Genomic DNA, 23073 nt, shown 5'->3' on the forward strand with positions numbered 1-23073 from the left:
TAAAGGTTGTTTGGTGCTTCTCATTCCTGAACGAGGCCCAACTGGTGCTGGTGGGTTTCACGTCTAGGTAGAGTGGGATGCCTCATTGCAAGTCAACATGGACAATGTATCAGAAGATTTGGAGGCACGTCATGGACCCTTGCTAGCTTGTTACTAAAGTATGCTGCTTTAATATTATAAAGGATTGAGATTCCTAAGGTTCGGATAGTTAGTAATTTGGATACTACCTGTGATAAGGCTCCATAGGAGGCTCACTTGTCCAAGCAGGTCTTGAGCAGCTTGTCTTATAAAATCTCTCACACATTTGCTGTCCAAATTACTAACAATGGACAGCAAATTGCCAGGGATTCGGATCCTTAACCTTTCTGTCATATATTATTTTATTGTTAGGTTTATATATATATATATATAAATGTGTTACGAATGCTATTAGAGGTGCTGCAACTTTTACTATAAGTTTCTTACAAATTCACATTATAATCTACGTGACATTTATTACGTCAATCACTAAACACTAAAATTTGATTGTAGTTGACGTGGTCGTGTCAATGTAATGTCAATTTGTAAGTACACGTGGTGTTTACCACGTCAACTACTAAACAATTAAATTTTATTTTATTTGACGTGGTAGTGTTATATAGACAGTCACGTTAGTTTGTAAGAAAATTATAGTAAAAACTCTAGTACTCTAAAACATTTTTCATGTTTTGTTGCATATTGTTCTTAAATGGATTGAATGTGTTGGCTGCTTTAGAAATTCCAAGTAATCCTTGTTGGCTGCTAATAATCTATTATCTTAAATTGCCAGGTCATCATTTTAATTTCTGCTCGTGACACGTCATACCCCCACGTTTCATTAACATAACTATATATTAAAAAGTTTGATGGTAAAAATGCAACGTATAATCCAATTAAGAAAAAGAAAAGAGCATACTATATATATATATATAATTGAAAAAAATTTCATTAATGAAAAAAACCGAATCTGGGCCATATTTATTGGGAAGGTAGATGTGATTTGAAACGAATTAGGATCCCTTTCACTTAGGGCCGAGTTGCGGGGCCCATTAATTCCAGTTAGGTGGGCCTTGCAACCCGAATTGCCTGAAATAGGTAAGTCCTACAACAACTTTTTTCTTTATGGAACTGTCCAATTCGGGCACCCTAAGTCCATTTGGATCCCAATCCATTTAATGGGCTTTTGAATTTTGAGGTCCACCAACATGACCGACGCCACTATCCATATATATGTCACATGAAAAGAGAAAAATAAATAATTTTCTCCAATGCGATTAATCATACCATATGATTATTTATTTATTTAATTTTATTTTTATTTTTAAATCATATCATATGGTTAGACAGTAGAAATAAAAACATTTACAACTTCTACATTCACAATGCGGCAAAATGAGCTGCTTTCGATCATTTTCAAAGAATCATTCTCATCTCCCAAGTAAATTCTCTTTGTTCTTTTACTTATAAAATAATAATAAAATAAAATAAAAAATTAATAATGGTATCAAGCGTGTCTATGAAGGGTATGATTTGGATTGGTTCATTATTCTTATAAATGATGTTTTATGTCACACTTTGTGACATCCCAATCTTTCCATGTCGTAATTTGGTACTAACCAGTAGATCGCTAATGCATTTACTCTCCACGCGGAGTCAATATCAAGTTGTTTATAAAAGTCCAAATATATATATATATATATGTTGGTCATAAAGTGACTAAATTTGGATGTTCCTGTTAGGGTATTATCCACCTATATCTGCTATTTACATATGTGAATGCGAATAGCGGATTTAGAGTGTGCGGGTGCAATTATTAACCGCATCTGCATTCTCTTTATATATAATCTATATCATATATAATTTAATTAATCTATTAAAACGAAGTCGTTTTGAATTTGGTAAGTTTAGGACTTTTAGGTTAAGTTTTTTTCACTATGATTTCAAAGTCATATCTTACTACATTTTTTTTTTTCTTTGTCTTTAGGTAATTCAAATCCTTATTAGTTTATAAGACAATGACCCATTATGGTTAATAATCGTGAATTGTGTAACAAGTGAAATCTTACTTTATTTAAGATTGTATATAGTAATAGCCGCATTAATTACTCTTGCATATAGATTTAGATAGTAATCCAAAATGCTCATTACCTTGTATGCGGATAGTAAATAATAACCACAATAACCGCGCGGATGCGGATAATAACTTACATTAGGCGAATGCATATATTACTAATAACCGTATCCGCATTTTCACTCCAAATATACTGATGGGACCCATAATATGGTTCCTACTTTCCAAATTTATATTGAATCGTAATGTGTTTAAGGAAAACGTTAACCATGTCTACATTATAAGTTTTATCTAATAAAGAACTGGACTTAGCTCCTATAAACATATTTATAATCCACTCATTAAATGTGAGCAATCTATCTTTTCAGTGTGGGACTAACTTAACTTTACAAAGTGTTATAGTAATTCTATGCTAAAATCACTTTACTCACAATCTTCCATATTTATAGATTTTCTGAATTCTTTTTCAAAGTTATTCTTTAGAAAATTGCCACAAGAGTAGTAATTTTTTTTTTTTTTTTTTGGATGAATAATTTTTATTCGAATCAACTAAAGTGAAAACTAGAACAGATTGGAATCAATGAATTGCAGCTAGCCTGACCCTGCATGAGAGAGGACCCCGATGAGGCCAACTTTCCTAGACAGGTGTTCAGACAGGCCGAGACTTGCTCGGGTACATGGATTTGATCGAGGCCATCTCTCACTTGTATGTTCGAATTGGTTGCAATTTGGACAATTACGCTTTTGCAGGCCACTCTACCTCTAACATAAGCCAGAATGAGCTTGTGAACAGTTTCTTCTTCTCAAAGTAGTAAAATATTCGAAGATTCATGCGCAGGTTTTCCCTCACTTTACAGAAAACTTGACAGCAAATCATACCTGGTTCTGGAGCAGGGTAGCTTCTAGTTTAAGGCTCCAAGTATCCTAGTTATCTTGTAATATTCCGTTTACAGCCACTCAAACCGTGTATGTTACAAGAACTCAAAACATGCTAATACTTTGACATGATTGGAAACCTCAGCTCTCTGCTTATCAGCAAGCGTTTGGCTGGGACCACTGAATGAATGTCCAGCTCCAGGCAGGTCACATGTGGGGCTCCTTGACAATAAGCATTCGAAAAAAGGCATTGAAGATTATTTCTAATGGTGCATGAATATCTGGGAAAAACAGAGCACTTAGTAGACAAATGGGTGTTTCAAATCATCATTGACTTTTTCTTTTGGACATTTAGAATCATCATTGCTGCTCCTAATACAACTTTAAATAAACAAAAAAGAAAAAGAAAAAGAAAAAGGAAAAACATAATCCAGATAAGAAGTTGAGACTCCTTGAAATGGCAACAACCTATTGGTAATCACAATAATGCATAAAAAGCACCAGCTGTGCACATGAAGCTCAAATTTGGTATAACCAATGTCTTCCAACTATTTTTTTTTTTTTTTTTTTTTTAAATAGAATTTTGTTATTATCTTGATGAGAACCAATTTGGGGTAGCGTTAGATTGGGTCAGTCTAATATGAGATTGGTTTAACCGTTTAAGGGTCTTAACTCTTTACGTTCCATCAGCTCTGAAGCTTTTGGTGTATTGGTTAGTGTTACGATCCTAAGTGTTGGAGATAAATCCCACTCAATCCGATTCAAGGAGGAGATAGACATTCAACTACTTCAGATAAATCAAAGAATTGGGATATGACTCATGGTCCAATCAGATAAGAAGAATTATCAGATCAGAAGTCTAAGAAGATATCCAATTAGAAGTCTAATAAAGGATCAAAGTCCAATTAGAACTCTGACACCAGTTCTAGATCAACAAGGAGCATGAATCCTAATTCAGGCCTGACTCCACATCTTTACCTATAAATAGGCCCATTCCCCAGGTATAAACTAAGACTCAATTTTATGCATAGAGCATTATTTTCTCACAGAAGCTAACTTAGGCATCGGAGCAGGATCCTCGGAAGGGTCCCTAGTTTTGTTGTTTTGCAGAATTATTGAGAAGCGTGAAGAACATCAAAGAACGTGCAGATTCACACCATACCGGAAACTGTACAAACATTTTGGCGCCGTCTGTGGAAACGATTATTCGTTCCTCATAAAAGAAAAAGAAGATCCAGCATGGTGATGAACACACGTTCCGGAAGCCTGACCAACCGAGAGCCTATAGTCCGAATGGAGCCAGTTCTTCAGAATAATCCGCAGCCTCCACCGAACCCTCCCCCGGGGGGTGGAGATCAAGATCGCATAGCAGCGTTGGAAGCCCAGATTGAATCCTTAACACAGTGGAATGCCGAGTTGCTGCGCAGGAGGCTGGAACAGCCCAATCCCGAGATGAACAAGGATGAGCATGAGGAAGAAGATCACAACAGCAACACTAATCCTCGGAGGGAGGATGACTGCCAAGGAGATCTGAGCAGAGTTATTGCCAAGCTGGAGAAAAGGTGCACGTACATGGAGATGGAAAGAAAAGACAAAAGCAGATCCGTAGTGGTGGACAAGCTCCTAATGGTTACATACTCACCCTTCACCAGACGAGTAGCAGACTATCGGCTACCCGAGAAGTTTAAGGTACCCCAAATTCTAAGTTATGCAGGAGACGGAGATCCCCTAGATCACCTAGAGAATTTCCGAGCTCATCTAGACCTTCACGGGACACTCGATGAAGTAGCATGTCGGGCCTTCCCTCTTACTCTTTCGGGGAATGCTCGGGACTGGTTCAGGAAGCTGCCCCCGAATTTTGTTGATTAGTTCAAGGAGTTGTCCAAAATATTCCTAACAGAATTTCTAGCTTTCCGAACAAGGAAGAAGCCTTTGGGATATTTGCTATCATTGCACCAGCAAAGCAACGAAAGTCTTAAGGAGTTCATGGCTCGGTTTAACCGAGAGAAGGTAACAGTCGAAGATCCGACCGAGGATATGGTCTTTGCTGCCATTTATCAAGGAATTTCACCCGAGGAGCCTTTGATGAAGAAGTTGGTCCGGAAGCAACCAAGTACCTTGCAGGGCCTAATGGATAGAGTAGAAGAATACATCAATCAGGAAGAGACGCTGAAGTCTATGGCCAGTTCTAGGTTACCCCGAGAGACAGCCCCAGAAAAGAAAAGGAAAGAATTCAGAAAAGCTGATGGGGAAGAGCAGAGGCAGGTAAAGAAGTTCAAAGATTACAACTTTACACCTCTCAATGCCAAGATATCAGAAGTCCTTATGGAGATCAAAAGAGATCCGGCGTTTTGGGAACCACAAAAGATACTAGGTAATCCTCCTTACAGGAATGCAGGTAAGTATTGTGATTTTCATAAACAAGCATGTCATTACACCGAGGGGTGCGTAACGCTAAGGTTGTTAATAGAAGAATGGCAAGCTGGTTTGGTTCTTGGGAGAGCAACGGAACCAGCCAGGAAATAACAGGCCTTGGAATCATCAGGACTATCAGCCCCGAGATCAGCAGCCACAGGATTACTATCCCCGAGACCGTCCTCAGCTAAAGGAGAGGCATCAGGAGAATGATCCCCGAGGTGACGTGGAAAGAAGAGAGGACCGAGGAAGCAGAAGCCCATGGCATAGAGAGCCGAGGCAACAACAGAATCTGCCTGTGATCCCATAGAAAGGACTCTCGGGAATTTCAGGCTAGACTTTTATTTTTAGCATTTATGTTTGCAAAGAACTAGACTTTTATTTTTAACACAGACTAGTTATAATAAAAGACAGAAAATTTCCCAGATTTTGGGAATAAGTATTTTCAGAATAAAAGAATAGAGCTGACTTAAGCATCGAAGTGTTCCCGGTCTAGGGATCGGGAACCCGTTGATGTCGCTTCTTTTGCAAGCAAAAACTCTCGGATCAGTCCTAGCCGAGAGCAAGTAGCAAAGCCTCTCGGATCAATCCTAACCGAGAGCTAGAAGAAAACTATCGGATCAGTCCTAGCCGAGAATAAGAAGAAAGCCTCTCGGATCAGTCCTAGCCGAGAGCAAGAAGAAAACTCTCGGATCAGTCCTAGCCGAGAGCAAGAAGAAAACTCTCAGATTAGTCCTAACCGAGAATAAGAAGAAAACTCTCGGATCAGTCCTAACCGAGAACAAGAAGAAAACTCTCGGATTAGTCCTAGCTGAGAGTCTCGGATCAGTCCTAGCAGATAACAAGAAGAAAACTCTCGGATCAGTCCTAGCCGAGAGAAAGAAGAAAACTCTCGAATCAGTCCTAACCGAGAGCAAGAAGGAAGCCTCTCGGATCAGTCCTAGCCGAAAGCAAGAATGAAGCATCTCGGGTCAATCCTTGCCGAGAGAAAGAAAGAAAGAGAGCCAGGGGGTCGGATTGAAACCTCAGGTTTTGCAGGTTTTCAGGAGTTAGCCATTCCAAGAGACAGGGAGAAAGCCCTAAGGAAAAACAAGAAGGTAATGGGGGGTAAGATTTAACCCTCAGGTTTTGCAGGTTAGCAGGTTTTTAGAAGGAGACAAAGTTCGGGTTGGAGATAAATCCAACTCAACCCGATTCAAGGAGGAGATAGACATTCAACTACTTCAGATAAATCAAAGAATTGGGATAGGACTCATGGTCCAATCAGATAAGAAGAAATATCATATCAGAAGTCTAAGAAGATATCCAATTAGAAGTCTAATAAATGATCAAAGTCCAATTAGAACTCTGACACCAGTTCTAGATCAACAAGGAGCATGAATCTTAATTCAGGTCTGACTCTACCTTTTTACCTATAAATATGCCTATTCCCCAGGTATAAACTAAGATTCAATTTTATGCATAGAGCATTATTTTCTCACAGAAGCTAACTTAGGCATCGGAGCGGAATCCCCGGAAGGGTCCTTAGTTTTTGTTGTTTTGCAGAATTATTGAGAAGCGTGAAGAACATCAAAGAACGTGCAGATTCACACCATACTGGAAACTGTACCAACACTAAGTGTTCCATATAATTTAAGTACAATCTTAACCATGTGTATATAAATTTTTGGGCACCCTCTCCTTGCAAGCCAGTTTTAAAATGATGAGTTTTATCCAAGATTTGTATAATTTAGTATCAAAGCTAGTCACAACGTTGAGTATAAGATCGAACACAGCTCATCAAATATGGAATCGAATAGATTTATGGTCGACTCACGGAGGAGGCAACCCATGCATAAATCAACCCCAAATATGTTCATGTCAAACAAAACAAAAACTGTGTTATGCAATTGTGCTTGTGGTAATGATGAAAGAAAATCATTTTAATTGACATTCATGCTCCCTCGCTTTCATGTCAAACTTTTTTAGTGGACCCCTGTTATTTCTCTGACCTTTTATAAACCAAGCTTTATAGCTCTTTATTTCTTCTGCAATCTTATTCCTTTTATATCCAAAACTCAGGTATCACAGAGAGGGAAACGCATACCAACTCTGAGAGAAGGCTGTCCCAGTGACAGAGAGAGATTTCATCTTTGATGGGTAATCACAGGTTTAGATTGTCAGATATGATGCCAAATGCCTGGTTTTATAAGCTCAAGGACATGGGCAGAAGAACCAGGAAACAGAACTCCTCTCACCCCATCAAGAAAAAATCACCCTCAACGACAACCACAACATCACAGGAAACCCACCTCTCTCAGCCAAGATACACTTACTACTTCACAGAATCCACCGGAGCTAAGAAATTCTACAACTCATCCAAACACTCAAAAGCCTCAGAAACCCATTTCCCTGATTCACCAAGGAGATCATCCAAGAGAAGAGCCAACAGAAAAACCATTTACAAGCCTTCTCCTAGACTTGTCACCTCCTCTGTTTCTGCCGGTTGTAGCTGTCACGCCACGCTTGATTCCGTTCAGTCTCCAACTTTTGTCTCTCCTAATGATAGTTCCACCGGCTCTGATATCCATGACTCTCTTCTATCCGATTCAGAGTCCGATAACTTTGCTGCTCCTGATTCATTTGAGCTACCCTCCTGTTCGGGCTCTTGTAATTGTAGAGTCAGTTCTTCAACTACTGATATTATCATTGACGTGAATAACGAAACCTTCACAAGGGAAGGGAAGAAGCTAGATGGATTTGATACGATTTTGCAGCTCGACCTTCCTCCAATTCTGACAAAGCCAGTGAAATCTGATTATAAGACCATTGAAGCCACCAAGTTTAGAAGTTCATCGTCAAAAGCCAGTCCTCTTGTTCGAAGGCCCTCTGCTAATTCTACAGGTGTAAGACTCAGAGCAAATTCTCCAAGACTTTCTAGCAGGAAGATTCAGGCTCATGCCAGAAAGAGAGTGTCCTCAAGAAATAAAAGTTTTTCAGGGAGTTTTGCAGTTGTTAAGTCCTCAATGGATCCACAGACAGACTTCAGGGATTCAATGGTGGAGATGATTGTAGAAAACAACATCCGGGCATCAAAGGATTTGGAAGATCTTCTTGCTTGTTACCTTTCACTGAATTCTAATGAGTACCATGATCTCATTGTAAAGGCGTTTGAGCAAATATGGTTTGATATGGCTGACCTCCGATTGTAAAGATCTAAGATCATGAAATGAGAATAATCTAGTATGTCTCACTACTTTCAAACACGCTTTCTTGCTTCTCTTCTCTGAATTTCCTTGCCTCCCAAGTTAAATATTCTTAGATAATCTTGAACAATTCATTTTCAATCTTTTTGGGTTCTCTGAATTTGGCAATAATCCCCCAGCTTATGATCAACTCAAGCTGGTAGCAATAAAAAGTTATATTCAAGCAGCATAATCCTAGAAAGAATCTGCAACTGTCTTAAGATTTGAGTGTTCTGTATTTTTTTCGCAAGCTCTCTGCATTAGGTTCAATCATAGCTGAATAACTCTTTGGATGTTTAATTGTAGAGCAAAACACAAACATATAATATTAGGGAATAACATCCCAAAAAAATTTGGATAAGCCATCCGTGAAATGTTTGAACACAACTGGCCATACCATATCAGAGAAGTACATATATTCCGGTTTGTGTCTTGGAACCTGGTTTGCTTCTAGGAATCATAAACAGAGAAACAGTTTATTCTCCCTGATTGACAGGTTTGTCTCCGGAAACAAATCCAAAACTACGTAGTTGTGATAAAGAGCTTCTTGCCAATAACAAGCTGACAAATTTCTACCAGAATTTCCCAAAGGGAGATAACCCTTTTTAAGTTTCAACTAAAAAATCATATAGAATTATATGGTTATCTTTCTCACTAGCTAGAAGCCTAGAATTGACAAGTTTGGAGGGGATAAAATCAACTCCGAGGACACGTGGATCCTGACCTTGAGTCACCTCGGTGTTATATATCGGACATTCATCATGACTCTGTAAAGAAAGATTGTCTTGGTATGATAACACCTCGGACCTACCGAACTCAGCAACTGTACGAAATATCCCGAGATCTCCTTGAATGATCGGAGCGAACATATCTCGGATATTTACACCTCGGCGAAATATCCCGAGATCTCCTTGTATGATCGAAGCGAACATGTCTCGAATATTTATGTCTCGGAGGATTGTCGAAGCACACTACAACCGTCTTAGAGGTATCTTCTTAAACTCGACTAATAAGTGATTAAATGTTAACAGAGCACTGGCAGGAGTCCATCCCTGAAGCTAGAACGCTGCGCAATAGGACAAGGCCCATATCCCGAAAGCCTAGAGGCTAATCTTTATCCCATAATTAGTGGGATAAGGCCATAATGGTATAGAACAAGGATTGAAGGAGCAGAGCGCTATCCAATCCGGACTCTACTGTTTATTCAAATCTCCTAAAGATAAGGTCGAGATTCAAGCCCGTTGGGACTCAAACTCCTAGTCCAATTGGGTTTCAATAGTCCCAATAGGTCTGTAGCGTAACCATAAGCCTATAAATAAGACTGTTACGCCAGGTATAAAAAGGGACAGATTCTCTGAACTTTTGAGATTACAGATACTCTCAAGAAAATTGATTTGAACTGACTTAGGCATCAGAGTGGACGTAGACGCATAGTCGGCACCCTCGACTAGTCGTTTGTTATTTTGCAGGTTTCGTGATAATCCAACATAGGGAGGCAACGAATCACTAAGCGACACGTCACCGTACCAAAAACTGTACCACCAAGCTTCATACCCCATTTAACAGATTCCATATTACAATGCTATTTCCAAGTCACTAAAACCTTTCAAAAGGAAAAGGTAAAAGGACAGGTGAAAAAAAAGGAGTTATTACCAAAAATAGTCAAGTTAAAACGTAAGTGTCAAGGCTATTTTGATTTGTCAGCGGTGATACAATAAATAACTAAAACCTTTCATGAGGAAAAGGTAAAAGGACAGGTGAAAAAAAAGAGGAGTTATTACCAAAAATGGTCAAGTTAAAACATAAGTGTCTAGCTATTTTAATTTGTCAAGGTCATACAATAAATAATCATAAAAAGGGCCCGGTACACATTTTCAAGTATGAAGATTCCTTCTCTCTCTTTAGCCAATTTTATCTAAAAGAACTATTTACTGACTTAAGCATCGGAAGTTATTTTAGTTTTTTGAAACTGACGGTTTTTTATGACTTTTTTCTTGTTTTGTAGGTGATCTATCGCCGGTCCGACTGTCTAAAAATATGCTTCCACGGTCAGAAAAGCTTATTGGCACTCTACTTTGGTTCATTTTTGTGAACTATTGACTGGTGGGGCTTGTAATTAAAGCAGTAGTTCAACCCTTTAAGGATGTTAAAGAGTTGAATGCAAAGCTAATGGGAGTGGATCAGGATCCTCTCAATGGGAGTAGGGGGGAATACGATGAAGCACCCAATTGGTTTTTATCTTTTTGTAATAATCAAGGTTAAAATCTCTCAATAATAGTAGTAGCTCAAGCTCAACTTGTTTGCAGGTCCCAAGTAAATATTAATTGCATGCCAGCCCGCATCTAACATGATTAAGCTGCATAAGCCAACCTCTTTGTAAATGGGCTGCGTTTGTTGAGCCTACCCACCACTCTGCGCAAATAGCTTAGCTTACACTTTTATAGTTCGGCGTGAATTTAACCCGACCTAATCCAATGAGTTGCCAGCTCTACTTTTTTCTTTTTTCTTTTTTAAATACAGAAAAATGGTTACATAGGAACAAAAAAAATTAAAAAGGAGTGAGTTTCTCAACAATATACTCAAATGAAAATACAATGCCAAAATTAAAAACAATAAATAAGAAATGGGTTCATAAATGACTCCAAATGGACCACCCTTTCATCTATTTCTTAGGCAAAAAGCCAATAAATGAGCCGCATAAAGCGGTAAATGAAGCAAACCAAAAATCGGACTCGCTTGGAAGCTGCAACAACCATCGAAAATAAGTTGTCGAGAGAGAGGCTAAAATTCCAAGAAATATGGGGGAAAAATAAAGGGGGGGTTCTCACAAATTTAATAGTGAAAATTGTAGAAAATGTTGCTTGCCCTAATTGTCAAGAGTAAAGCAACTTTTAGTTACTAATTTATTCTAAAGTAAGATGATAGATAATTTGTGTTCTCGGGTCGGGTTTGAATCGTACCGTAATATGAGTATAAAATTATATAAGGCAATTTCGACCCAGCTTATAAAATTAAACAGATAAAACTCTTCAACTTTAAACCGCTAATCAATGACCTAACAAATTTTATTTTTTTTTTCACTGGAATTGATAATAGGTTTAAACCTCAATCTTTATTAAAAATGAACGATCTAGATTTGAGGCATTAATTTAGGGCATACAAAACCCTAAGTATAGCAGAGTATCTCCATCCAGAACAGATAATGTAGCTGTCAGCCATTTGATAAAACAATCATCCTACGTACACAAGTTTAGGTTGAAAAAAAAAATCATGTGGCATAGAGTCAGACAACCTCAATGGCCTAACCGAGGATAGTACAATTGTGATCAAATTCAGATCAAATTAACGTTGTAATACACTGAAGTAAATTTTAATAGTGGAGGCTAGGACCACCGACACTTACAACAATTATCATAAATCGTAGCAGGCATATATCTATAGCTAGGTTGTTCTACTTGTTCTCATTTCAACTTAAATAGAGGGCCACCAGCTTTGTCTAATCGTAAGAATTATTGCAAATCTAAACAAGTGGGCTAGTGTCTTAGCCACCTTTTTTTTTTGGTAGTAGACGTTTGATGTGGGCTTGTATTTGTATAGCATTTGCACCGACAATTTGTTAACCCAATTGCAGCCTATTCAATCTCTGCACGAGAAAAATGAACTCCATCGAAGCCTTCTCTAAATTGGCCGCCTGAATTATCCACAATCAAGACAGTCATTATTTGCGGGAAATGCTGGTCCAAAATTTTAAAGGGAGAATATAACCATAAAACTAGGGGCGGCAATTAGTGTGTACATGTCGAATTTGGGTCATATTGAGGCATGGATATAAGACCATTTAGGTCATCCATAGCCCGACTTCATTAATTAAACGTGTCAAATTTTTTAACTCTAACCTTTTACTTTCGTATTAAATTTATATCAAGTTTGTGAGTCGTATAAAAAATTGACAGCCCTACATAAAACCTATGTAGTAGTACTACAACCACAAATCTCCATATGATCCATTTGATAATTGGAAGGACAAAAATGAAAATAAAAGAAAGGTTGTTAAGCTGATGACCAAAGCCGCAGCACATTTATTTGCAAGAAAGTTATGTACTGCAAAATGGCATCTATCACATAGACCATATGGTAATAATTTTTTTATGGGGAATCCAAGCTACGAATTTCCCTCTTTAATAGGTTGGCATAAAGTTGAGGGCGCTTTAATCATTCAGCAATGGATGCAAAAAGACACAGCTAGTGTACTGGGTTTTGGTATGCCTTCTCAAGCTTCTATTTGTTCTGTTAAAGGATATATGGATCATGGAATAGGAAGACCTCTTTTCACAACAAGGCTGAAAAAGAAGGAAAAAAAAAAAAAAAAAGAGAAAAAGATTCCAGGATTATTTGCCTCTAATCAGTATTATATATAGCAGATTCGATCAGTTGAATAATATGGTACTACAGAAATACAAACACATGCAGTACATGATGTAATACTGATATCTAGAACTAATAATAGTCTAACAGGTGTGAAAATGGATAAAAATGACTCGATCATAATTTTCTACTGAGCCAAACAAGTTTTTACTTCATTGGAAAACATTGCAGAAGAGAGAGAGAGAGAGAGAGAGAGAGAGTATGGAAACTCTGTACAGGATGATGACAAGCTAGTAATCTTCACATGGAAAGAAATCCATTTAGCTGATCATTAGCTCGTTGCAAGGACCACCTCCACACCGGCCACCATATCTAGCGATAAATGGAGGACCACGTAGAAGTATCCAGTTAGGCAAGTGGCTATTGTGTTGTTTGGGAACCTTACCCATGATTGCATACTTGATGAGTCTCTTTCCATACAGAAATAAATACACCTCCAGGCTCCAGACTCGTTATTTTCAAAATCTGCTGGTGAGTTACATGTCCCGGCTAGCCTATCTTTCCCATATCTCAGCTTGTCCCCCTCCTATCCCATGGATCAAACTTTAAGCATTAAAGCAAAGCGGAAAGCACATTGGTGTCAACCCAACTTGCCCTCAACAAAACTAACCTTTTTCTCTGTGTCATAAAGGGAAACTTCCCACCTCTAAAAAAAGGTCCGACATCATGATCATTCTTGTAAGATCCACTATGAAGTTTTATTGACAGACAATGGAGCACTGTAAATGGCCCAACACAACTCTTCCGAGTTAGTCTCTCAATTATGGCATTCAATAATACAAATCTTGGGCCGAACTCACCCTTAAAAACCGGTTTACAAGAGGACGGTGTCCAAAGAACTTATATACACATAGTTAATATTACCCTTAAGACATAAAACACTTAGGATCATAACATATCATTACGTTCCGCAGTCGACGTCCACTCTATCTACATTAACCCGATGAAAGCCTTTTTTTTTTTTTCTTTTTTTTTTTGCGGCCCCACTAATCTATTATTACTTAACAATATGGTCATATATAGTATCAAAACATTTTAATCCAGCCTATAAGCCACCCCCTTCGTGGCTCGATCACAAAGCAGCAACTCATTCAATCTCATGTTCAACGTGGTAGCTGGCTCTGTTTGGTTATAAACTCCGAGTAGAACTTAAAAACTGGCTTATACGTACAAGGAGGGAGTCCAATAACTTATATAGACATGATTAAGATTGCACTTAACCCATATGAAACACTTGAGATCGTAACAATCAACCATCCAGCGGGCAACATAGCATTAATTATCTAACATCAGGTTTACATCTCTAAAGTTAGTCTCTCAATTATGGCTATCAGCCATCACAGCGTGCTGCATGCCATTACTTATAATTACTCTTATTATCGAATGTATATATTGTAAATCACTTAAATAACTCACACATAATGGTCCACGATTATATATTGCAAGAAGCTAAGCAATGTTTAAACATGTAGTCCAGATCACAAAATGGTCGAAATTTGGATACCTTCTATACGGCTGCACAGTCTAGAATATATGGTACGTACTAGTAAATTAATAAAGAATGGAAACAGCGAAAGCTCCACCGTAAATCTAGTAGATCCTGACATGATCAATCTATCCATGAAATGACTTAATTTAAACGAACCTGACGCACGGGCTTCCCAGAATACCTGGCCTATAGCACTTTTTGGATGTTGTGATATCAAGTATATCTTCGCATGCCCAGAAATCGCTGCATATTTTATCCAGAAACTTTCCTGAAAAAGCTACTTTAACCAATACATTATTAATAATTGAAAGATATGAAGAAAATGAGATGTGACTTTGCAACCCATTAAACCAGCTCTAGATATGCATGCTATGTTCCCTATGATAAGTTGTGGCTGGTGACCTTGATCACTGCTATGCTAGCAGTAAAAATCACATTGTTACTATTCTAAATGTTCCACGTCAGTTAAATATAATCTTAACTATGCATAAATAAATTTTTGGCCAATTTTTAAGGGTGAATTCTATTTGAGACTTGTTACATTTGATATCAGAGTAATCACCGTGTCAAATATGAAATCAAACACAGCTTGTTGAGCATGGGATTAAATAAGTTGTAACTTTATGGCTGAGTCATGGAGGAGGCGACCTAGTAAGGACTATTATATACCTGAAGTTTGTTACACACATCTTGCCATCTTGGAGGGAAATAGGAGGGGGGGGGGGGGGGGGGGATCGCGGAGGGGAAGAGAGAAGATAATTAAAATACAATTACTTCCATATAGGAGTTTATCTGCAGAGAGTAAAATAGCTGCCATATAGGAGTAGTCTCACAACAGAGACCAATTAGTTATATTTATCTTGGATGTTCATATATTATGGGATTCCCAAACTAAGGGGCATGGAATTCTCAGTTTTCATTTTATTCCAGAGGAAACGTGCATATTGGTCCTGGTTATTCAAAAAACATACAGTTTCGCCTTTCTTTTTTTATTTTTTTCCCTTTTTTTCTTCCATAGAAGGCAGTAAAGATAATGCCAATCAAGCAATAAGAACCTTGGCTTCAAATAGGCATTATTCTCAAGACAAAGTAGCATGCACACATATGTACATATATATAGTTCTATCTAGAATTTTACTACGCAGATGACCTTGAGCCACCCAATTCTCGTACTAGCTGACATGAATGCCCATCCTAATCCATATTTGCCACATATGGGGACCAATCCAGTCACTAAATTAAGCATTTTGCCCGTGCCTCCGTCTTTAAACATATTTATTGTTCTTCTCATTGAAGCATTTTCAAATCCTTCCACGTTGATGTCCTTGCTTCTTGCCAGTTTTTGTATTTCCCAAAGAACCACCAGCAGCATATGGCCGTGACACCTTTTTAGAAACCTCACATGGTGCTTGAAACCCAATATTTTCCACAGCTCCAACTGTCTTAAACAACCGTCGCTTGTTCACCTCCTCCACCAATGACCTGTGCAGTAATTGGCTGCGTACATCTACTAGTGAACTGTTTCTTGTTAATCTACGGTTGTCCATCAGCCCCTTAACTTTAGAAGTAGAAGCTCCATGCGATCCCTGTAAAACCTTGCACTGCCTGCAGCAATTACTAGCCAAGGACTGCCCTGCGCCATGGACTTCCCCAGGACAGAACCTTGTACACTTGTGACTTTTTGTGATGGTATGTTGATCTCCTCTTGTGGGACTTGTACTGGGCTCATACTCATTGCCAGAGAAGTAGTTTACATTGGAATATGTTCCTGAGTGTGAAGAGCTTTGAGAGCTGGCATCATCAAACAAATTATCTGCAGCAGCAATTGCTCCTAATTGACATTGAGATTTCAAATTGCTAATACTGAGACTTTCCCCACTCCTGTAGGGTTTTGCTAGGAAAATGTAGCTCAACTTACTAGAAAATAGGCTTTCTACATATCATATCTATCGTGTACCATAGCATCACATGCCATCATTTGTTTACTTTTTGTCATTTTTGAAAGTAAATTAAGCCCATGCAATTGGTCATGGCTGATTTCTGAAGATGCCCTGTTGCCATTTTCATAATAAAGTCCATGACAACTAGGCATCATAGCAATTCCCCCTTAAGCCCTGGCTAAGTGATAGCCAAAGGAGCTTCCTATATTTATAATTCTAGTAATAATTTGGATATTAAGGACATGCACAATAATACACCAAATTCAAAAGAACTAAAGACCATATACCTTGGAGCCAATCACAGCAGTCTGCCATTTCATCAATCCTAATCAAGCTCGATGCCGATGCTTCAGATGATGAACATGACAAAGAGTGAAAAGGATGATGAGGCCCATCATCATCATCATCTTGATAGTTAAATGTATGGTGGGTTTCAGGATGAGTCAGGTCCCCCTTTTTCCAATGTGGTACTAGATCAGATATCTCTCCTTCAATCATATCTGCAATTTCAAATGGTTCCCGGTCGGTGATCTCCAACTCCTTCACCATCTCCGTTGCAACATCAATTGGAGTGTCAGTTAAATTGTCAAAAGGAAAATATATGTTCCTAGTAGAACCTGCAACAAAATACAGCAAAAAAGTTCACTACTTGGGCTTGGACATTATGTGCAGCCAGTGGGAAAAGCTCACAGTAGGTCTAGAAACTTCCGGCCAACTTTTAGATCCTTAGGTTTCATAGAATATGGGTTCAACTTAATTAAGAATATGCTTGGATGTGTTCCAAAACAAACTTTCCATAGAAATGATTAGATGAGAACATTGCATTTCAAGAGCAAAACTAGTACCATCCTTATTGGCAATCTGCACTTTGAGAAAGATGGAATCATCAGGATTGAGCTTCCCCGTAATTGTCATGTTGGTCTTGTGTGGATCATGGCTCGATTGTGGTTTCTCCATTTCCCATTGATTTAAAAATGGCTTCTGACTTCCAAGCTTTATCGTAGGCAGCTGTTCATCTTCATCAGATGCAAGGAAAGGGTCAAGCAATAATTCTTTTGCTGATAATCTCTTTGAAGCAGTTACTAAACATTTTCCAATGAATCGCTGTGCTTCCAAGTCTTGAATCTGGTAGAATGCTCTTGGTAACTTCCCCTGAACAACAAAAGTGGCATGTGGCTAAGATTCTAGTTTCACCGACATCTAAAACTTGACATCTAAACTGACCTTACCGATGTCACTTTCTTGTAGATTTGTGCAGGGTTGTCACATTCGCTGTATGGGTATTCAGATGTAAACATCTCCAAAACACACATGCCAAATGAGTATACATCAACGAGTTCATCATAATCTTCTTCATACATTTCTGGTGCCATGAACTCTGGGGTGCCTAACCCATTGGAAAACCGTTTAAATAATAATTAGAGGAGATGAGTACCTGCAAGATTCATGTGCTAATGGTAGGGAAATAAGTACCTATAACACTGTGGGCTGTTCGGGAACCATGAAGAATTGCTGCAAGTCCTAGATCACCAATCTTGACTTGTCCAAGATGGCCATTGACAAATATGTTGTCACACTTAAGGTCTCTATGAATTACTGGAGGGTCATGGCCATGCAGGTAAACAAGGCCCCGTAAGATTTGGCGGGCCCAGCTCTTAATGGCCCGGATATTAACTTTCTTATACTTTTTCCTGTATCTGCATCACACCAGGATGCTGTATGTCATTCCATTATGCATATAATGAGACAAATTAGACAATCATATTTAATACTAAAGAACAGTTACACAAAGAAGTGTGGTTCCCTAATTAACATAAATATCCACAGACCTTGCCTTGATCATGTTCTTCTACCATACTATAGGGAGACTGCCCTTTCTACGGTGAAATGATGTTGGAGAGTTTTCAATTACAAACATTTTTTCTGTCACAGTAAGTTTTTTTATGAAGATGGTCATCAAGATGTAAAATTTACAAGTTGGCAACATTAGATCAGTTGACCACAGCACAAAATTCCACATGTCTGTCTTCTAAATTCTTCGACGTATCATATAATAAAAAATTATGATTGGACCCTGGTAAAGAGGATGGGTATTCACATGTGGTCTGTAACAAGTTTGCCTAGTTCTGAGGGTGCATATCACGGGATAAGAGCAGTTGGCAAAATTAGTTGTAAAAGAAATTACTCTCTGAGTGTCCCCGAAGTAAACATTTCGGTAATGAAGTTGAAGGTCTTGTGATCAACATTAATCCAGGATGTGTAGAATCGAATGATGGAGTCATGATTAAAGGTGCTGAGGAGGTGAACCTCTGAATACAGCCGCTGCAAATCATCTGGTGAGCGAAGTACGTTGTTCAGTTTTACTTGGTTCCATGCCACCTCAATCCCAAGGATCTCGTCAATTGCCTTGTAAACTTTTTTCATTGCTCCTTTTCCAAGAACTTCATCAAACTGCTCATCACAAAGACAATAATATTATCACATCAAAATCAATATAATAGTTATTTCCAGTTTCAGCACTGATCAAGTAATCAACGAACAAGCTTAGAACTTTTTTGTTTCCTTTTTTTTTTTTTTTAGAGAAAAATAAGGTAGCAATAGAATAGCAAACTTCTTCTTGACCTTGCTAAGCAAAATAAATTAAGCAGGGATAACAAAATCAATAACTCTGTGCATAAGTAAGCAAGAAAAATGATATATAATCATTGTCATCAACATCATTAAGTTTTAGCTCAAGTCTTTCCTTGTTTGAACCTTGCGCCATTAACTCATGTTTCGTGACATTCAAGTTGTTGGGCTAGTTACTAATTTCAACCATTCCTGACTACATTGTCTGTCTTATGTTTGACATTCAAAAGCATCTGTAGGCACATATACATAGCTTCTCATTTAGTGTATGCTTTTGACAATACTCCTCTACAGTCTATTCCATCTATATATGTTTATTTCAAGTCCAAATAACCTGAAACAAGAAACTGTTTAAATCAAGTTTCCTAATTGATATATATGCTCAGCCCTGAACATTAATTATAGGGTGGTCCTCTGAGAAGAGGAAAGCTTGTGCTCCAAACTATCATGCTTTACAGAACTCCCACCGAAGAAAAATCACATGAGCCAACATAGTCCATCAATTCACTAGTACTAAAACTAATCAGTGATGATTTAGAGCACCAAAGAATCATGGTCACACTTCACCAAGTGAAAATCACTGACCAAAACTTGTGTGTATGTAAACAAACAATTACATCAACGTTTGCATATATGCAGAAAATCTCTTCTTTTTTGACACAAATCGGTCCATCATTAAAGGTCACCCATTCACTGGCAAGACAACAAACTAGTATCTACTGTCAATGAAACTTAATTACTCTTGCTCAGGACAGGCACCTACTCCGTAATTAACTTCCGTATAAGACAAGCATGAAGCATGATATATGCATAGAAATTTTATATTGTAGAATCCTCTGCGATTACGTTGAATGCTTCAAATTAATAATACATAAGTGATCGTGCCTACGTATTAAAGACTGTCAACGATAATATATAATAATTGTGAAGCAATAGGCCATGTAAAACGAAAAGGTTTTAAGATGCTCACAATTAAAGACTTGAAGAACATTTAGATAAACGAGAAGAAACAAAAACAGAGAAGTCAAGAAAGCAAAAGCAATTTTTATCAGTATTTTATTACAACTGGGACCTTGTTCCTAAAAGCTAAACAAAAAAAAAAAAATTATTGGATTCGACAAATTAAGTAAAGATAGCCGATTTGATAACAAGTTGCGTGCGTGGTTTTAATCGGTATAAAATTATGGTAGACTTTCTGCAAGTGCATGGCATATATAGGGGTAGATATGATTTGAGTTTATGCACCTTATTGATATGAGTATATATTAAGATATTTTCTCAATTCAACAAACACAGATATGAGTATATATTAAGATATTTTCTCAATTCAACAAACACAGATATGAACAATTCGGAGAAAAGCTAGCTGTTCTATTTATTCATCCAAAAATATAACAAGAAAGAAAAAAGAAATCAACAATTTGAATGAATAATCATACACACACATATACATATATGTATTATATAATCCAGAGACAAAAAATGGGTTGTAAGCTAAGCTTACTCTGCCGTATCGACCAGTGGGATCGGTTTCCACGCTTCCATTTTCGAATTTGGCTTCACTGGTGCGCTCTCCAGTATGCTTCCGGAACATGTTTGGTCCACGAACCTCGTTGTCCAAGAACTGCATTCGTCTAAAAATCTGAACTTTGGTGAAGAAAGATGGTGGGAATTGAAATTCCCAGGCGTTGATGAGGGAACTAATTCAGATTCTCACGTAGCTTTAAAAAAAAAAAAAAAACAAAACAAAAATTTGAAAGTACGATGAAAGTGAGTAACGTGCTCTAAATCCGCGGCTTTCCCTCGTGGTTTTCGTAGGAGAAGACACCAAAGAGGAGCCAGAAGAGCCTGGAGTAGTCAATCCTTAGCATGATCCATGCCATTTCCACTACCGCACGTGAGAAGTCGTACTTGTTATCAAACATTAGGAAATGTCTCTGATTTTCTGTTCTTTCTTATCCCTTTATGAGAAAAACAAGAAAATGAAAGGCAAGCAGATACGGGCCGGGAAGTAGGACAAAGGAATGTCACTGAAACGTTGGTGGCAATTGGCAAAGGTTGTAGTGGGAGGATTGGATAAGAACAAAAGATATTCGTACTTTTGGAGAAGTGGGATTCTTAAGGCTTTCTCCTAGGAATGTTTAGGTTGAGGGTGATCAGAAAGTGTAGAGAGCGTTGAATTGAGAGAGTGATGGGGCAGCACGGAACTTGAAGAATCTGTGGCCACGCGTGTCTGGAAGCATTTTGTGGATAGCAATTGATTAAAGGAACCCCCAAAAGATGAAAAACAGTAGAGAGGGAAGATCCAAAGCAAATGGGAGTTGGGAGAGATACACAACAACAACACAAGCGAAAATATGGATCAAAAGGTTGGTTGGGAATGGTGGTGATCAGGGTTTTGGTTTTGGTTTGTGTTTATAAATAGGAGAAGGAGACGGAACTGTATAACTATGGTGGAATAGCGGACCCCACGATGATGGAGATGGCGGCAAGTTGGCGCGCAACTGAGGTATCATGATTGTCTCACATGACGTTTAATGTTGTTGGAGGTTGATTTAAAAAAAACTATTCCCGTTTCGTGTGCCACCTTTCTACTTATGTCAGTCTTTACTGTAAATCTGTAATTGAGTGAATCAGCATTACCCATGGCTGGCTCGACTCAGCTATGCCACGCTCAGGTTCTTACGTCCTTCCTTCACCCCGGGTTGTATTCGTAATCCTTATCTTATTCTTTACATTTATTTGTTTATTATTTATTTATTATTTTATATTGTGCAATGTGATGTATTTTAAATAGTTTATCTTTTTTATATAATTTAAAGATGATGTATTTAACCATGTATGTGATGATAAATTATTTAAACTTTTTAAAAGAGTGCTAACATTGACATTATGTACATTGTTAAATACAAAAACTTTAAATCATAACCATTAAATGAATACGATTCATTTTTTATTTGAAATGGACAGGATCTTATTCATTTTTTAAGTGGTTGACATAAGAAGTTACCTAAAACACGTCACGTCAGCCGGTATGAAATTGGTGTTAAGAGTAGCATTACTTGAGTTTTATTTAAGATTTTTTTTTTTTTTTTTTCAGAATGGATTGTAGGATTTTTTTAAAAAATAAAAATAAAAATAAAAATAAAAATTAGAGTATGTTTGGCCCTAAAATTTTTCTAGCAAAAAAAGTGATTTTAAACAAGATGGTAGAAAATTTATCATTTGAAAGCGCATTTTAAAAAAAAAAAAGTGATTTAAAAACACATATTTTCTACGTTTTCAAATTACAAACAAGAGGGTGAATTTGCTTTTAAAAATTCTATTTTAAAATCACTATTTTTTAAATTACATGTTCTGAAACCACAAATTCAAATGAATCCTTAGTTTTTTTTTTTAACGAAAAATCAGAATATTTCATTGATCAAAAATCACAAGTGTAAAGCTATTACATCACAAAAAATAAAATTTTACAAAATCATAGTTACATGCTATGAAATTACATAGTCATAAATACAAACAAAATTCTTACAATAAAGTGTTAGTTATGACTTTCATATTCCGCTAACCCATGTACAAAAATAGTTAAAAAGTAGATTTGTTCCGAGCGTACTAGTTCTAATACAATAGTAGCCAAATATTTTAAAAATATAATTAAATCAATTGTGAGAGACTAAACAGCAGCGGTCAGGAAGGAGATGAACGACACAGAACAGGGGTAGATGGACGATGCAATAGCGGAGATGCCAAAATTGCTAATCTGATTGGAGAACACTTACAAACAAAAGAAAAAATCAAAATGAGAGCGGAGGGTAGGAGCGGAGCGGAGAATAGAAAATAAAATGGAGATGAGAATGGAACAGATCTGCTCCCTTCTCATCTCAAATCTGTTTTTTAAATAGTAAAATTTAGGGCCAACTTCTTCCCAAAAAAAAATTGGCAAAGAATTAAAACATTAGAGCTTACCCAATATTACTTTTTGCTAGC

At 37.6% G+C, this 23073-nt stretch overlaps 2 protein-coding genes across 5 annotated transcripts; one reads left to right on the forward strand and one right to left on the reverse strand.

The window, feature by feature from the left end:
* Positions 1-7418: 7418 nt before the first annotated feature.
* On the forward strand, positions 7419-8625 carry LOC133878206 (transcription repressor OFP4-like). Its single transcript, XM_062316732.1, has one exon. The coding sequence runs from the start codon at positions 7516-7518 to the stop codon at positions 8569-8571; it is 1056 nt and encodes a 351-aa protein (XP_062172716.1). The 5' UTR covers positions 7419-7515; the 3' UTR covers positions 8572-8625.
* A 6918-nt stretch (positions 8626-15543) lies between these two features.
* On the reverse strand, positions 15544-21487 carry LOC133878087 (probable serine/threonine-protein kinase WNK4). 4 transcript variants are annotated; one of them, XM_062316580.1, is made up of 8 exons: positions 20870-21487; positions 20591-20728; positions 18644-18909; positions 17932-18155; positions 17688-17845; positions 17304-17610; positions 16746-17075; positions 15544-16349 (listed from the first exon to the last, which is right to left on the reverse strand). In XM_062316580.1, the coding sequence occupies exons 2-8, from the start codon at positions 20714-20716 to the stop codon at positions 15820-15822; spliced, it is 1941 nt and encodes a 646-aa protein (XP_062172564.1). In that variant the 5' UTR covers positions 20717-20728; positions 20870-21487; the 3' UTR covers positions 15544-15819. The 4 variants fall into 4 exon arrangements, with proteins under 4 accessions (XP_062172564.1, XP_062172566.1, XP_062172565.1 ...); XM_062316582.1 differs by having other exon boundaries at positions 15544-16286; positions 20591-21487; XM_062316581.1 differs by having other exon boundaries at positions 15544-16331; positions 20591-21487.
* Between the last annotated feature and the right edge of the window lie 1586 nt (positions 21488-23073).

Source organism: Alnus glutinosa, chromosome 9 (genome assembly GCF_958979055.1).
Source record: "Alnus glutinosa chromosome 9, dhAlnGlut1.1, whole genome shotgun sequence".
Taxonomy (NCBI): domain Eukaryota; kingdom Viridiplantae; phylum Streptophyta; class Magnoliopsida; order Fagales; family Betulaceae; genus Alnus; species Alnus glutinosa.

Bases quoted from the DNA above. Each gene is read 5' to 3' on its own strand.
- LOC133878087 (XM_062316580.1), bottom strand. From the start codon at position 20,716: ATGCAGTTCTTGGACAACGAGGTTCGTGGACCAAACATGTTCCGGAAG. The intron at 17,076-17,303 runs GTACTAGTTTTG...ATTTTGTTGCAG, and splicing joins GCAGATTGCCAATAAGGATG to GTTCTACTAGGAACATATAT. The intron at 16,350-16,745 runs GTATATGGTCTT...AATGTCAATTAG, and splicing joins CTGCTGTGATTGGCTCCAAG to GAGCAATTGCTGCTGCAGAT.
- LOC133878206 (XM_062316732.1), top strand. From the start codon at position 7,516: ATGGGTAATCACAGGTTTAGATTGTCAGATATGATGCCAAATGCCTGG.